A 16,881-nucleotide genomic window follows, 5' to 3' on the forward strand; every position below is an offset into this window, starting at 1 on the left:
ATACAGAAGCCCATTAGGGTTATATGACAGATGCTGGCTGATCCGCAAGCAACTATGTACTCTATGGTACATTAGGCATAACATCCCCTCCACACTGGCTGCCACCTACGGCCGTGGAGCCTCCCACCTGTAGCTAAACACAGTGAACGTCCGCAGGATCTCTTTCACCCCGATGCAATAAAAGTTAGCGCATTGGCATCAAGGGCCCCCAAGTGAGACAACATGCAAACTCTCTCCAGCTCCCAGCCCACACATTTAATCTCCTGGCCTTTATGCAAATGTTGCACATCTAAAAAAAAAAATAAAAAAAATACACACTCACACACGCACATACACACACACACACACACAGAATGGAAAACAGAAGCACTGTCACTTTGAGAACTAACTTCTATCTCTATGCAAAAACGGCACTTTAGCTTGATATTTTCAAGCCGTATAATGTGTCCCTTGAGGGATAAATTCAACACCGCCGATGAAGCATAAGTTCCATTGATGTACTGTATCTATATTTTTCTCTCTTTTTTTTCCACAATAATAAAATGGTCAAAGGGCCTCTCCCCCACCCCCGCCCACCCCAACCCTCCCGCTGAACAACAGCTAACAACGCTGTCTGACCACGGTTTAAAGTCCACAACATCATTCAGCTCCAATCTCCCGGGCCGCCCTGAATGAAATCGATAACCTTCACTAGGGGACAGAGGCCCAGTCAATCCCTTTGAGGCCTGCGGGGGTGGTGGTGGTAGGGGTGAGGGGCGGGGGGGGGGGGGGGGGGGCTGCAACACCCACTCAGTGAACAGGCCCCCAGGCGGCTGCTAGGCTGGGAGGGAGGGAGAGAGGGAGAGAGGGGGGGGAGAAAGGGAAAGGAGGGTGGGAAATAGAGATAAAAAAAGAAGAGAAAGAGACAGAAAAAGGCATTGAAAGACAAGAGACAGACAGACATGAGACATGGAGATGGGGGGGGGGTGGTGGGGTGCGGTGGCAGGGGGGGGGGTGGGGGTGATGATGAGGCATGGCGGAGCGTGGAGTGCGGGAGAGCACCGCATTGAGCGATGCCAAGGCCCCGGGGCCCGCTGGGACGCTGATAAAGTACCTGGACATTTTTATAGACAAACTACTTATTTCCGTCCTCATATCGCTTGGGAAGACTGATAACTTTATATTCCTCTCAGGCAGTGGAATGAAAGGGCTAAAGGAGGGGTAGCAGAAGGGGGGGGGCTTTCAGGAGTTTAATTGATCAAGCAAGAGCCACATGGTTTTTTTCCTTTTTTTGCACTCTCTCCTCAGAGATAAAAGTGACTAGGGCCTCTATTTGGGAAATTGTGGAGATCTTTTTAGAGAATGGACCCAGTGAGAAAAAGGGAATGTAACTCATTATGCAAACCCATTATGAGAATTTAAGGTTAGCTGCTTTATGAAAAAGACATTAATGGTGGGATTGTAGCTTACGTGATTTTCAGAGGTCAAACCATAGGTCAGAGAAGGGAACGGGTGAGTGTAATTTTACTGCAGCCACTATCAATATTGATTTCATAGAATATAGCTGTTTTATATTTTTGTTTTTTATAGCTTAGTACTAAAATAAACAGTTACACACATCGTTCTAAATTCGTTCATTCATGAAATAAAATTACCAAAATACCCAAGGTGTATTATTTATTATGTGTCAAAAGCTTCTGAATTGACGCATTCGATTGATACATGATACATGTAACTCACACACACCAAGCGCCTTGACAGAAGGTAGGCTACTTCCTTAATGCTAGGCTATATAATCCACACTCTGGAATGCGTTGCCTGTAGGAATAGCCCTATACGTGTGTGTGTGTGTGTGTGTGTGTGTGTGTGTGTGTGTGTGTGTGTGTGTGTGTGTGTGTGTGTGTGTGTGTGTGTGTGTGTGTGTGTGTGTGTGTGTGTGTGTGTGTGTGTGTGTGTGTGTGTGTGTGTGTGGCTCACACATATGTCAGTGGCTCCCCCATGCATATGCAATACTCAATTACGCTAACCACAATCCTTGCCGACAAATGGATAAGATATATTGTATTTTTTTTCTATCAAACCCAGTACTGCTAATCTTTGCCCAGTAATACAAATGAATCGCTATGCACGGCTGAAAGCGATGCTGTGTAGAGAATACAAGGCAACGGGTGGGGGGTAAAACAGGTTCAAATGACACTTTCTTTCATGTAGCCTACAGTGCCTTGCAAGATCCGAATGGATGTGTAGCGTAGGAGAAACCCGTTTACCTGTGCATGTCCAGTCGAAAGGAAAAGGTGCTTCTTGAAGATGGACTACCTTCCAGTTTACACCATTACTACAGACTGACGCCGGATCGTAAAGAAATAGCTCCCCTGGCGCTCCAATTTTTCTCGTCTACTAATAAAAGGCAAATTAAACGCAAATAAGTAAATGCATAGACCTTATCAAACATACATTTAAACAATCCGAGCGGACGGAACATGTGCTATTGCCCTAATGCAGAGGAGAATATCCTTCGGGTGTCGGAAGGGATTTTGAAAAGATGTGAGAATGCATTAGAATTCAAGAAATGGTGTGATGGCGAGAAAGACTGTTGGCGGAGACGGATCTGCATATGGAAATTAGGCTTAACAGCGTACAGTTGTTGTCAATTTATGGAGTCATTTTTGAATAGGCGGAAACGAAAGGGACATTCGTGAAGTTACCTTTTGCGATACGAAACAAGGAGTAACATGGTAAACACGCACACGTTGTTTTATTGGCTGAGCCTGAGAGTTGGTAACAAAAATTCATACGGGAATGTTGCTTCTTAGTTTTTAGCTGTGGAATGACATAAAATACACTGATACTATATCTAAAGTGAAAACAGTCGTGTTTGTTAATTGCGTAACTGCAATAACACTACAATCGTTGCATTAACTCATATTAACGCAACACATTGACACCATTTGCAACCAGTGACTGCTAAATGATGAGAGCCAAGGCGCCGCGAATCAGCTCTAAACGGCCACGCCCTCCTCTCAACTTAGGACCAATCGCCGAGCACGTAGCACGCACGTCCAATGACGCGCATGTGTGGACTGAACGCGGGAGAGACGGAACACAGTATGAAAATAAGCGGACGTGTTGTCCTTAGAGTTATCAATTTAATCAAAACGGAGTATCACACTGACATAATACGTAGGAGGGGTTGCGACGATTGCATAGCGGTATGTGCTGCTGTTGTTTTGCGTGTCTGTGTCTGTCGATCTGCCCTTAGCTGGCTTTAGTGAAACCTCTGATCTCCAGTGTTTACTAACTGGTAACGTTCACTGTTACACTAACGTTAGTTTTTTCGACATAAAAGGTGGCCTACTCTGTAAATTGTAAATGTCCATATAAAGTCTGCATGTCTGGTGTCTTCATTGTGTTTCATTATCCGGCACAAAGAGAACAACTTCAGATGGCTATTGAGTGTTGAGTCAGCTGGTGATTTTTCATCTTACATTTGTTTTGTATGTTTACATGTTCCACAATTCACCAGGCCAAATAAAACCCCACAACAAGAAACGACATGACGGAAGACTTCAGCCAATCGCTCACTCCTCCCGTGTCCCCCACCGCATCGGACGGCCTCTGTGAGCTGTCCCGGTCCCGACCGCCCTGCTTCTGCTGTGCCTCTGCTCGGGACGGCTCGGGTCAGTCCCTGTCGTCAGAGGGGTACATGATGAACGGCACCATGAAGCGGTAAAGTTGATTTGTCGAAGTGACGTCAAAAGTATTAGCTCTCATTTCATCTACAGTTAAATTTATAGTTTCAACTGAATCATTTTGTTTACAAGGTAGATGCTATACTGTCTTAGCTATATTAACGTCATGATAACCGTTCTGCTGTTGGTGTTATGGCGCATAACACGCAACACAATAAGGCAAGCTTGCGTAAAGCTTGCATTTGGTGAAAAGACTAGACTGCGTCCGGTTCTCTGACGTTTCTGGTATTTCCACAACGAGACTCGTAGTGGGGATTATCTCGGCCATGGTTATGAAGGAATTGGGGGGAAAGGAACTTTGGCTTTGACTCCCTGAAGTACATGAACCGCGACATGGAAAGGGATTGTTCCCCGCGATTCTCTCCCGCCAGTCCCGCTGCCCGCTGCCGCGAGGCACCACCAGCGCTGCCCACTGCCGAGGCGGTGGTGCCTGGGCAGCGGGGCTCCGGCCAGAGTCATGATCACTGTCCTATAGCGTCCATTTTTTTTACTGTCAGGCAACATACTTTTCAAAACCATTATTTGGTATTAAATAGCAATAGAGATGCATAGTGTTTGATATAATGCTTATTGGTGAAACTTTCATATAGTATTTTGTGTGTAATTACTTTTAGGGGTTTGTACTGGCAGCTATTATCCTACATCACCTTGAGTGGAATAGCTTACCGGTTCAGCAACAGCTTGAAAGCATGAATATTGCAAAAGTAATCCCTTACATCTTTCCGCATGAAAAAGTAGTGACTGATGTAACCATGGAATCAATAATATATATATGTATCGGAACGAGGTTCAAAAACATTAAACAGGTCAACCACAAAGAAAATACAGAGGTGGTCTTTTGAACGGTGCTGTAGGTATGATTTGAGAGTTGTGAAGGAAAGGGTAAAAACAGCAACATTTTGAAAATAAACAACCTCCTAGGAAGCGATGCCCTGATTGGTCCAAAATAAACCAGGATCTGTCTCAAATTGAAATGGTCTCACACAGAGGCAGGCACGCAGTCAACCAGAACTGATATTCTCACAGAACATTTCACTCACAAACAGCTGACAGATGGCTATGTCCTCTTCAACAATTACACTGTAATTACAGCTCCTACATTTCAACTACTGCACCTTTTTAAGTCCCAACAAAGTCATGGTCAGACCCTGCAGTCATGGCATGAGCAGCACTCCCATGGCTGACCCCTCTTCACAGGCTGCTGCTGCGTCTGGACCCGGCCCCTGCGGACTATGAAGCGGACACTGTAGAGATCTTCGGCTTCCCCTGGACCACGGAAACGGCCCTGGTGGAATCCACCAAGATGCTCTTTGGTCTCCTGCGGTGAGAAAATATACTTCTTTAGTTGAAGTGCCTACAATGTTGGTTAACGTTGCAACAGGGTAACAACAGGGTCAATACACTTTTATTTGAATATAAGGAATTTAAAATACATCAAATTATATTTAAGCAATAGATCACGACAGGCTGTGGTATACGGTCATTATACCACAGTTAAGGGACGGCGACCCCGTCCCTCCGTTATAAAATGGTTACATAAGTATGGCGAAATGAAAGTCATAGACACCCTCAATTTTGAAAAAGCTAGAAAGTCTGAATTTTTTTTTAACAAATACAAAAAAGTAGTCCCTCCTGGCTGACGGCAAAGTGTATGGCGGTTGCTATGCAACACACTGTAGCGTCCTTCAGAGAGAAGGCTAGGCTACAGACGGTAGCTTGGTTCGCCGGCAATTTAGCCTACTATCGAGTTCACTCACCGTGTGCCTATTGCTTTACAACATTTCCACCCTCTCCATCAATCAACATATTTTTAGGCTTCAGTGAACTATGCTATTTTGCTTTTATATATAAATAAACAACAGTTCAAGTTAGGCGCGGAGTGATACTGAACTCTGTAAACTGAACGGGCGTCATAGCTGTGTGTATACGCTCAATATACAACAGTTGGGAACCAATCAGATCGCTTGATTTAAGCCACCCATTTTATAAATATATATATATATATATATATATATTACACTGCATTTGTTACTCCCCGTCCCTGAATTTCCCTTCAAGGGATCAATAATGTCACATCTCATTTGATCTAATCTAATCTATCATTAGCTGATTTATTGCTGTCACTATTGACATTGCAAAAGTAATAGCTCTGTTTCTCTTCTAAATTAATTTACAAAAAACTAAATGCATGGTAATGGCCAGAAAAAAATCAAAGAATTGAGTCTTTTTGACAAGAAATGTAGTCAGTGTGTGGCGGAAGAGGGCGAGGAGGGGGTGTAAGCATTGCTCATTCCTGCTGATGATGTCACTGGGTGGTTTCACTTTCTCTTTGTTCTATTCCAGTCAAAGGCTGTTCAGGCTGGAGGCCCTGGTCCAGGCCAGTTCCCATGACTTTGGTGAGCCTCCACACACATCCGTCCGTAGTCATGCAAACCTGGGCCATCTGACAGCCTTTATATTTCCATAATGTCCAGCAGCTGATACGCTGCCCACGCGGTGGGTTGTTCCAACGGAACAATCCATGTCATTTGCATGTCAGTCAAATGAACAGTGAACTGGACTTTGTCGATGGCAAAAGCAAAAAAATGAGCTTCATGTTGTGCCGGTATTCATGGCCTGTGCCAGTACTTTAACCTACACATCTAGTCACAATTTCCGCCAATTTTGTCTTTCCTCTCTCCAGATCTCCATTCATCAATTCAAATGTTGCCATTTCCTTCATCTGCTTATTACTGACGAAATGGGTTCCAAGCGGCCCATTCTCTGTAATTGCAATGTTGTGTAACCACTCTTGATATAGCAGGGACTGTTTTGAAAGGACCTGTGTGAAACGCTCAACTGATATTGTGTAATATTGTGCGTATGTGTGGGCAGGTCAGGCCGGCAACCTCCACTATGAAGCGGAGGAGCTCAGACAACACTGTGTGTTGTTCCTCCAATATGTCAAGGTCTTTCTGCACAGGTAATTGACCACACATTGTAAAACACTGACCTGCCATGTATGTTATTACTAGATCTGTTACTCTATGTATTATGTAGTTCCATCCATTGGCATGGCAATCATGATATCAATCTGAACATATGTACAGTATACACGTTGGATTGGATGGTACACAAGTAGATTCCAGGTATCTTTTTATTTACTCCAAACCATACAACGTAATTAATAATAAATCTTAAATAATAAATAATGCCAATAATAATGGTTAATTATCTGTTTGACATTGAGTGTGTGTGTGTGTGTGTGTGTGTGTGTGTGTCTTGTTTGTATTCTATGCATGCGTTCAACTTGGCTCCAGGATTTCCCTGAATCCTGTATGATCTGACATGTGCGTCGTGTGGGTCCATGCAGATACCTGGAGGTGTCCAGCAGTCTGGAGGAGGGCCCCGCCCACCCCTACGAGGAGCAGGAGGCCCAGCTGCCGTCGGCTCTCCTGGAGGAGCTGTTTGGACTCACTCTCCTCATAGGGCGCCTCAAAGACCTGCCAGCCAATCTGCAAAGTGCCTTCACCATGCAGAACCAGGGGAAGGTACTGCCACACGGGTGCCTTGTCACTGATCCATGGGTCATCGATAAACTCTACTGTTGTTGTTGCTGCTGTGGCTGGTTCTCCTTTAAACACTTCATTGTGATCCACACGACTACATCCCGTTTTGATTATGAAGAATGATTATGAGATGTGTATTTCTAAGGTAAAACCTCTGTGTGTTGAAACCCCCAGATCTTTCCTCCCGCTTGGCATTTGCTTCATCTGCATCTGGACATCCACTGGTCTGTGCTGGAGGTCCTTCACCTCCTTGGGCAAAAGATGCGAGGTACTCCCCTGGACCAAACACCGGATACTCATTTTTCTTTCTTTGCCCAGCTACGCTGAACTGCGCATGCATGATTAGTAATCGTTTGGTGGCAGGGGCTTTGGGCTGGGCGATGTTTTATTTTGGTTAAGTGGAATTTCATCCAAATCCTGCCTACTCTCCGTTTACTTATCTTCTTACTTATCGTCTTTACTTATTTGCATGTGTTTCTTCCTTGCTACACCTCCAAGGCCAGGTGGTGTATGCCCACCAGTTTGTGAACCTGACTGGGGAGAACCTGACTGACAGCAGCCTGTTTGAGACTCACTTGTGCAGTCTGCTGTGTGACCTCACTGGCCTGGCCATGGGCAAGTACAGCAAGGTAGGGATGCCTGCCGCACCTCATTAGGCCCCCACACACACACTGATCCAGAAGCACAGATGATACGAAGCGTATGATGAAACCTAGTCTCTCAAATCATTAATCTTTAGCAGAATGTATAAAAGTCTGATGGCAGTCGAGTCTAAAATCTTTCGCTGTGTATTTGTTTCTACCCATCATGTCGCTGGAGGCGGAGATCTGTAAGCGTGTAATTGGTGAACACAAACTCGACCAGCAGTAGTGAACTGTATAAAAAAAAGTGTCTGTAAAGATTTCAAATCCACACCATTTAGACAGGCCACTGTAGAAATACACTTTTCTCTTCTGACATTTTTATCAAAGCCCGCAAATGAGCTTTCTTCCATAGAATATAGAAACAGTGGAAAAAAACCTGTTGATTTCTCATCCAAATTGAGATTCATGCTATGGTTAACATGCCTTAACATGGTGCAGTGTTTGAATGGTCGGTGTGCGCTTGTTTTGCAGGTGAGGCCAACAGAGGCCTTGGCTAGCGATCATTACCTGTGCACCTGCACCAAAGAGCTGTGGCTCCTCATCATGCACCTGCTGGGTCATCGGAGTAAAGCTTTACACACGCAGGTGAGCCAAAAAACCTTTAAGTGACCACACACACACACACACACACACACACACACACACACACACACACACACACACACACACACACACACACACACACACACACACACACACACACACACACACACACACACAGAGACACACACAGACACAGCCACAGCCACAGACAGAGTGTTCTCCCGTGTTAACTGTGCCATGTCATACATGCATAATTCGTGCTCTAAACATCGTTGCGTGTTTTATTCTCCATCAGTCATTCTGGAGCTACATTAACCAGCTGCTGCAGCCGCTGGTGGAAGGCAAGCCCCCCGCGGAGCAGTATGCTGGGCTGCCAAGCCTCTGTAAAGACCCGCTCGGCTTCACATGGTGGCTGGTCACTCACCTGGCAGAGCTGGCCCAGTACGGCCGCAACGGCGCACTCCAGAGCGAGGTAGTGGAGGACGGACATTGTTGTTGTTTCAATGCTCAGCGTTGAGTCTTGTGTATTTCCGTCTCCCCAAATGATGGGTCATCACAATGTGGCTGTCAAATATTAAGGTGTATATATCTTGGGTTTATTAAACTTTAGTCATTTGGCTGCAAAACAAACTCATTTGTTGAGAGTTAAAAAATGTCTGTCTATCTTTATATATTTCTATCCGTCTTTCTCTCTATTTCTCTCTTTTATCAAAACAATTGTATAACCCTTTTTGTTTATATTTTAATACCATTTATATTAAAATATCTTCTACATTCTAAACTCACAGCAGCAACTTGAAGCTAACTGGAGTTTCGTTGAGGACCTCCTCAAGACCACATGCAACCCGAGGGTGAGAAAAACACGCGTTACTGTGTAACCACACCCAACCCAAGCTAACCGGCTCCTATTTTAACCACCGCTAACACTCCTTCTGGACCGACAGGCCTCTCTACTGGAGGAGCAGGTCCGCATGCACGTGCACTGCTGTCTGAGCCTGTGCCTGCTGTGGGAGCCCAGCACCGCGGCGGTCTCCACGCTGTGGGACTACTACAGCAGGAACCTGGTGAGACAAACCCCCACAACACCAACTCTGTCATACGGGTTCCAATAAGGGTTCCTACAAAACGTGTTCATCTTATTTTGCTGTAATTGGTTTAGTGAAGCATATCAGGATCTTCTTCGCCATGGTGTAACGATAATTATTTACATTTGTTTGGCATATTAATATCTTGCTATTAAGTAGATGGCTGGGAAGAAAATCAAAGGCGAGTGTGTTTTTAAAATGTGTTCCACAAATCCGCAGAGCGCCTCCTTCAGCGTGTCCTGGCTAGGGGTGTCAGGTCTGGGCAGCGTGTGCCGGACCCCCCTGGCTCTACTGGAGCAGGCCCGGGGCTGCTGCTCCCCCGGCCCGCTCCGCTCCCCGGGACACACCCAGCTGTACCGCTCGGCCACCTCCTTCCATATCTTCCTCAGGGTGCTGTACCTCTGCCTGGCCCAGGACAGTGGGAGTGGCGCCCCCCGCAGGCAGATGAAGGGAAGGTGAGCACAGTGAGCAAGACTTGGCAGGGTTTAGTTGGCTATTGTTGTTGTTGTGTGTGTGTGTGTGTGTGTGTGTGTGTGTGTGTGTGTGTGTGTGTGTGTGTGTGTGTGTGTGTGTGTGTGTGTGTGTGTGTGTGTGTGTGTGTGTGTGTGTGTGTGTGTGTGTGTGTGTGTGTGTGTGTGTGTGTGTGTTATTTTCTTCAGGGTTAGAAATAAACAGGGGCTCAGGCATTTTGCCCCCCTGAAATTGAGATGACGTTGATGAGATGATGTTTTTAAATGCCCCCGGAAAATAAAGAAGTTAAGTTCTGTATTTGACTCGCTGTTTGCAAAGTGGGTCCAGGTCCGGTCATTGAATCGTAGTCACACAATATAGAAAAAACAAGGTTATACAATCATCCAAAATCAAACAAACAAACAAACATATTACACCGGGGAAAAAAAGCCCTTGCTCAAAAAGGTTTTTCACAAGGGAAGTTAATTTCCTACCCTGGTATATACTGTGCATATACTGTGTCTATGCTTTATATTATTATTATTATAAATCCAACCTCGAGGAATGATGGCAGGAACTCAATGATTGCACATCAAACTCTTTAATTTGTTGCAATTCCAACTTGGAAGATTTTGCAAGACCGCCTCATTTGTGAGCATGCACGCTCTTGGTGGATCTGCGCGTGTGCATGCGCCAGTGTTTGTGTACGTGCCAGGTGGGCCACGGTCTCCCAGTGTCTTTGATATTTGTTCAGGCCCCCTGGTGGAGCAGGTGCCTTAGGAGTCAACCACCTGCTCTTCAAGGAGCCAAGAACCACCCTACTGACACACACACACGTGCAGGCACACACAGTCACACACATACACTGATTCAGACGCACACACACACACACACACACACCACGATGCCCACACACTGTCACACACAGATCATAACCAGTGCACCTGCTCCCAGGCCAGTTGCAAGGGTTTGTTATTTTTCTTTAGTGTTTGCCAGATTTTGTGTGTGTGTGTGTGTGTGTGTGTGTGTGTGTGTGTGTGTGTGTGTGTGTGTGTGTGTGTGTGTGTGTGTGTGTGTGTGTGTGTGTGTGTGTGTGTGTGTGTGTGTGTGTGTGTGTGTCTCTTTACTGCACAAATGGAAGAAAGCAAAGATTACACACTCTGATGGTGCGCGTCAGAACCGGGCCGAGGGGCAATCCCACATCCCCGGCCCCCGCGGCTGGGTGCCAGGGCCAGGCAGCCGCTGCTAAACCCACCTAATGACTTCCCTCTGTCTGGAACGTGCTCCGCGGCTCCGCAGACACGGAGGCTAATTAGCTAACGAGCGCGGCGGTTAATTCGCCTTAACGAAGCCGCGATGGTTTCCAGCACAGATAGAGAGGGGGGGTGGGGGGGATGCAGAGTGGGGGGGGAGGGTGGGTGGCTGAGTAGCCGGGTGGGGGAGGCGGTGTGGGGAGTTGTAGTAGGCACTGGCAACCACCATACTAGGCTGGGATGGGTCCAGAACACCCATGCTCAATCCCCTAACCCCCCCTCCACCCTCTCCTGGAGTGGGGGGGGGGGGGGGTTCTCTGGCAGAGTGCACCGTGGCCAGCGGTTTCGGCAAGGTTCCCATTTTTCGGCCGGGCTCAGCGGAACCGTGGCGGCGGCGGCGGTGGCAGCGGCGGCGGCCATGTTAATGAGGTGGACTGGGAGCATGTTGATCTCCTGACACTGGGAGTTAACAGCATCTGCTGCCTGTGGAAAGAAAGCTGTCAGGGATCAACGGACAGACAGACAGACAGACAGAAGGATAAGCCAGGAGATGTTGGGCCAAGGGAGACTGAGGCTAGCCTCTGGAGACCAGCCAGATATTCACGTTTGTGTTCAGCAACGAATATCAGCCTAGCCTCGGCTCAGCAGCAATTGATTTCCAAAATATGGGTGCGGCCTTACGTTGATCACCAAACTCCAGCTAATCACAGTGACACGCTAGCTCTCTGCGCCCCTTGCGCGAATCCTTGCAAGATTATGCAAAGACATATTCTGTACGCCTTCAGTGCTGATTTCTGGTTGTCTTTTAACATCGTTATTCAGTCTGTTCCGGATGAAAACAGATTATTAAATTAGATTGCCACACTTTACCTTAGAGCCGGCCATTATTTTAAATTATTTGTTGCAGACAACACACGACTCGAATGGAGCCTCTGCCTCTGTTCCCACCCGGCCTCTCTGTGTGTGCCAGGGTATGGCAGTGTTTGTGTTGTGTTGTTCCACCTCTCTGCTTGGCCCCTGAATGCGAGCTTGCCCACCTCTGCCCTCGCAGGCCCTTGAAGGTTTCGCTGAGCCGCTCCTTGCTGTTGTTTTTAACCCTGTCTCTCTCTCGCTCTCTCAACTTTATTCTTTTTTTTTGTTTTATTACTGCGGTATCGGCTGCAGCGCCTTCACACCGGCCGTCTCAGGATGTTCTCTGTTGTGTTTTGACCTGAGCGCAGCATTGCACACACCCCCACCCACCCACACACGCACACACAAACACACAAACACACACAAACACACACATATCTTTGTTTGGGGGAGAGGGACCCTTCAGCCTGCCGGGAGAGCAAACCACAAGGAAGGTGTGTGTGTGTGTGTGTGTGTGTGTGTGTGTGTGTGTGTGTGTGTGTGTGTGTGTGTGTGTGTGTGTGTGTGTGTGTGTGTGTGTGTGTGTGTGTATTGATCTCTCTGGTGTTTGCAGTAAATTGGGTTTGGCTGTAGAGAGAGTAACCAAGCACCCACTGTGGTGTGCCTGAGTGTCTCTGACATTTAACATGATCTTTAAAGGCATTTCTCCACGGTGCCCGCAAGATCTAACGGCGTACTGGGTGGTTCCCGCTCTCTCTCTCTCTCTCTGTGTCTCTCTCTGCCTCCCTCGCTTTATCGCTCTATCGCTCTCCACACACACACACACACACACACACACACACACACACACACACACACACACACACACACACACACACACACACACACACACACACACACACACACACACACACACCCCTACCTACCTACCTTCAGGGGCAGTTGGAGATGGGCATAGGTGGTGGGATGGAGTGGGTGGGAGGAGATCAGTAAGTCAGCATTTCATGTCAAAGGTTTCGAGTGAACAAATCACCTCCAGAAGAATAAAATAAAGACGTGGAAGGAAAACAAAAAGGTAAAGGCAAAGGAAAAAAGCAAGGCATTTTAACCGTTGGGTTGCTTTAAATGGACACTTGGCAGCTAATGTTTCTGCAGTAAACTTTGGCTTCAATGGAACAGTGAGCCCTACACACCCAGGGCTCCAGAGTCTCTGCATGAAGGCCTTATCTGGGCTACCATCCATCAAGCTACTTGATTGCTTCCTTTATTTTTTGCAGTCCGACGCATTACAAGAACAGCCGGGAACCAATGCCCTTATATACCAGCCAGTATCATTATCAACCACTCGTAGTTCATTATGTTCAAACAAACAAAAACAAAACACTGTCGTTCTGAGAAGGCCCTAGCATAACTTGCCTGTTGTCGGACACTTTTACCACATCTCCCCCTCCATCTCCCTTTTGTAACCCCTTCTCTCCTCCACCCTCCACTCCTCAAGCAGAATTGACACTCTCCTTTTGTAACCCCTTCTCTTCTCCAACCCTCCTCCACTCGTCCACCAGAATCTATTCCAAGTTCTCGGCTAAGAAGATGCAGGAGCTCAGCGAAGCGGGCCTGATGAACTTCCTGCTGCTGTTCATGGTGGTGGGGCGGCAGGTGGAGCTGGAGGACGTGGCGGGCCGGGCCTGCGAGCTGATGGGCAGCTGCAACCCCGGGCGCCGGGCGCTGGTCTGGAGGGGGCAGCTGGCCCTGCTCCTGCTGTTCCAGGTCAGCTGGTCCACATGATATAAGGGAGACGTAAACTCTCCGTTTTTGGTTGATTGATGAGTTTTTCCAACGATTATTAAGCACAATATGCACTATTTGTGTGGGTAGTTTGTATGTTATATTCAGAATATTTTTTAATGGTTATCCGTGATAATGTTCAGTGATGAACTCTGATACTCAAATCAACTCTTTTCCTTGAAATGCAAATACAAATAAAAATGTATCACTGTACACAGAAAAAAAAAATATATCCTAATGGGCGCTATCTTATATTAATGTTAGTAATTAAATACCTTTTATTGCCACGTAAAGAAAAATAATATCTGTTGAAAATAGGAGACAAAAAGACAACATAACAGTGTGTCTGTCTGTTTTTACATATATATATATATACTGTATATATATAAACATATTTAGTTGTGAATAATGGTGACTTTCTGTTCCAGGAAAGGGGTCTGGACGTGGGGGCCCAGGCGGGCTGGCTAGCCTCCTCCTTTAACGAGACCGCCAAGGAGTTCTACGACAAGACCACAGAGCCCTCTCGCAGGCTGGCCCTCTGGGGGCCCCTGGGCTCCTACCTGGAGGGCGTGGCCGAGGTCTTCGAGACCAGCGTCTGCCTGGGCCTGTCGCAAGAGAAGCTGCTAAATGAGGGCTTTGATTGGCTGCTGCCGGCCTGCCGCCAGTCTGAGCTGCACTCCGCCCTAGGCTTCCTGCAGATCGTGCTGTCCCAGCTCAGGTACCAGACAGACTAGAATACACTGGCCTTTAACGTTTCAATGAGGTCTCCCTCAATGTGGGTGTTTGCTGTCCAGGACGGGTTTAGGGTTTACAATCTACATTGAGATCTACATATAAAACCATGTTTCTGGAGAGGGACTAACAAGGCTTCTATAAAGATGACATCTCTCATTACAGTAAACAGCTTAGTTATCCACCCCAGTACTAAGGGTCCACTTACCACTGACAATGACAGGATTGTGGAAGGTTTTTCTCTGTCTGTGTGTGTGTGTGTGTGTGTGTGTGTGTGTGTGTGTGTGTGTGTGTGTGTGTGTGTGTGTGTGTGTGTGTGTGTGTGTGTGTGTGTGTGTGTGTGTGTGTGTGTGTGTACTGCAAAGATCCTCTGTTCTGCATTGTGGCCCTTGTACGTCTCTAGGGCCCGTGTGGCCCCCAGGTCACCTGTACCAGGTGCTGGCAGAGCCCTGAGTAGAGTTACAGACTCGGGGGACCCCGGCGTACCCCGGCGTGGCCGCGGGGACGGCGGTGTGTTTCTGACTCGGTGCGGGTTCAGCCGGGGGACAGCGGTGTGCGTTACGCACGCGACCCCCGTCTGTCAAAGGTCAGGAGCGGCGGCTCACACGAGGACCCCCCCCCCCCCCCCTGCCAGTCGGGGTAGGTTGTGGAGGTCCCTCACAGTCAGTCACAGGAAGCCGGATACCATAGGGTGGAGGCTGTGGTTCCAAATCCAAAATGCTTCTGGATAATTAGGCTTTAGCTCGATGTATAGCATAGAGTATCGTTGGATCCACAAGCCCTTATGACAGACGATTCGGAGGCATCGGTATATCCAAGACAAATCTGATCCGGATACATCCCCTCCAATAGAAACGCTATGTTCAGGGTTTGTTCATTGTCAGTCAGTGATTCAGTTTGGTGTATGCAGTGGTGTTGCATGACAAAAATATGCATTTGACTTATGTGTTAATTATATGCACAGCTGTGTCTAGAGACAAATGACAACAATCACCCGGCGATAACATATTATTTTGGCACCATTCCAACATTTGCTTACACAATCCCATGTTCCGAACATCAGGGTGTTCCCTTGGAGCACTTGGTACAAAGAGTACATTTACCTCGGGTGCTTGAAATAATGGGGGATTTGTTGAATAGTAACGTTATGCACTAGAATACAATCATTGTGGTCTTTGAAAAAGTTTGATTTCACACGGCGAGTCATAAAGAGCTATGATTACTTCTCTTATCCTTTCCTCCCATCAGCGCGCACACACACATACACACGCACACACAAGCACACACAAGCACACACACACGCGGCTATACATGCATGTTCCAAATGAAACGCATACCTGGATGTTCACTCTAGTTCCAGGTGTATCCAGTTAGCTCTTGCTTATTCCCAAACTTCCCAGCTCACGTCTCCGTGTTGGAGAGCCACACATTTGCACATTAATGGCCGAAGGAAATGGAGAGGATGTAGGGTGATAGCCCCTCACGGTGTGTGTCTCTCTGTGGCCCTGGCCTGGACCACAATGACCCATTTAATGATAATAAAGCCCCCCTACACCGCTCAGCCCCCCCCGCCCCTCACCCCCTCTCTCTTCCCAATTTGTCCCGCCGCATTAAAGCTAATTCCTCGACCTGGCGATACTCTGCACTTCTTTTAGTGATTAATGTGTTTCCTCTGACACAATTAACGGGTAATTATGTAGCCTGGCAAACTCAGCCAGAGTATCACGGCATCTTATTAAGAGGCGCGCAGAATCCGCACACATTAAGAGAATTATCGGGCGGAAGAAGCCTCGCAAAAACACTCCTCTCCATCAGCCACCGCCATGGCGCCGAGGCAAAGTAGCCAATCAACCAGTGTAATATCTTTCTCTGCCCCCCCCCCCCCCCACACCGCACCCCCCCTCCCTAACTCGTATGGCCACCAGGGAGGCGGGGAGCATCTGCGTTTGGGCCCTGGAGGGAGAGAGAGTGGCGTCGGGGCCGGCCATGGGCGAGATAGAGATGTGCATCACCGGGTTCCTTTTGGCCCGACGGGGTGCCCGTCTCACAAGGGAAGCACTAGCCCCGAGTGATCATAAAGGCGGACCACCACAGGTCAGCTGTGGGAGGGGGAGGGGGGGGGGGGTCCTCTCCTTTTAATGCCACCAAGGTGGAAGTAATTTGCGAGATTGAGTTTGCGGAGTGGAAGTGGTGGGGTCGGCCGGCGTCACAGATGTGCCTGAACAGCCATGAGGAGTGTGAATGAAGCGGGGCAGAGCTGT

At 47.5% G+C, this 16,881-nt stretch overlaps 1 protein-coding gene across 1 annotated transcript in view; it reads left to right on the forward strand.

Annotated features, from left to right (window-relative positions):
* Positions 1-3,065: 3,065 nt before the first annotated feature.
* mms22l (MMS22-like, DNA repair protein) overlaps positions 3,066-16,881 on the forward strand; it is a 23,795-nt gene continuing 9,979 nt past the window's right edge. Inside the window, 16 exon segments of the mRNA XM_084472203.1 lie at positions 3,066-3,188; positions 3,503-3,705; positions 4,926-5,051; positions 6,072-6,124; positions 6,603-6,690; positions 7,081-7,258; positions 7,451-7,544; positions 7,775-7,905; positions 8,392-8,505; positions 8,759-8,935; positions 9,252-9,314; positions 9,408-9,527; positions 9,768-10,003; positions 13,666-13,870; positions 14,317-14,619; positions 14,623-14,663. Of these exon segments, the coding sequence (XP_084328329.1) occupies positions 3,533-3,705; positions 4,926-5,051; positions 6,072-6,124; positions 6,603-6,690; positions 7,081-7,258; positions 7,451-7,544; positions 7,775-7,905; positions 8,392-8,505; positions 8,759-8,935; positions 9,252-9,314; positions 9,408-9,527; positions 9,768-10,003; positions 13,666-13,870; positions 14,317-14,619; positions 14,623-14,663 (2,102 nt within the window). The 5' untranslated portion in view covers positions 3,066-3,188; positions 3,503-3,532.

Source organism: Micromesistius poutassou (genome assembly GCF_964030765.1).
Source record: "Micromesistius poutassou genome assembly, chromosome: 8".
Lineage (NCBI taxonomy): Eukaryota > Metazoa > Chordata > Actinopteri > Gadiformes > Gadidae > Micromesistius > Micromesistius poutassou.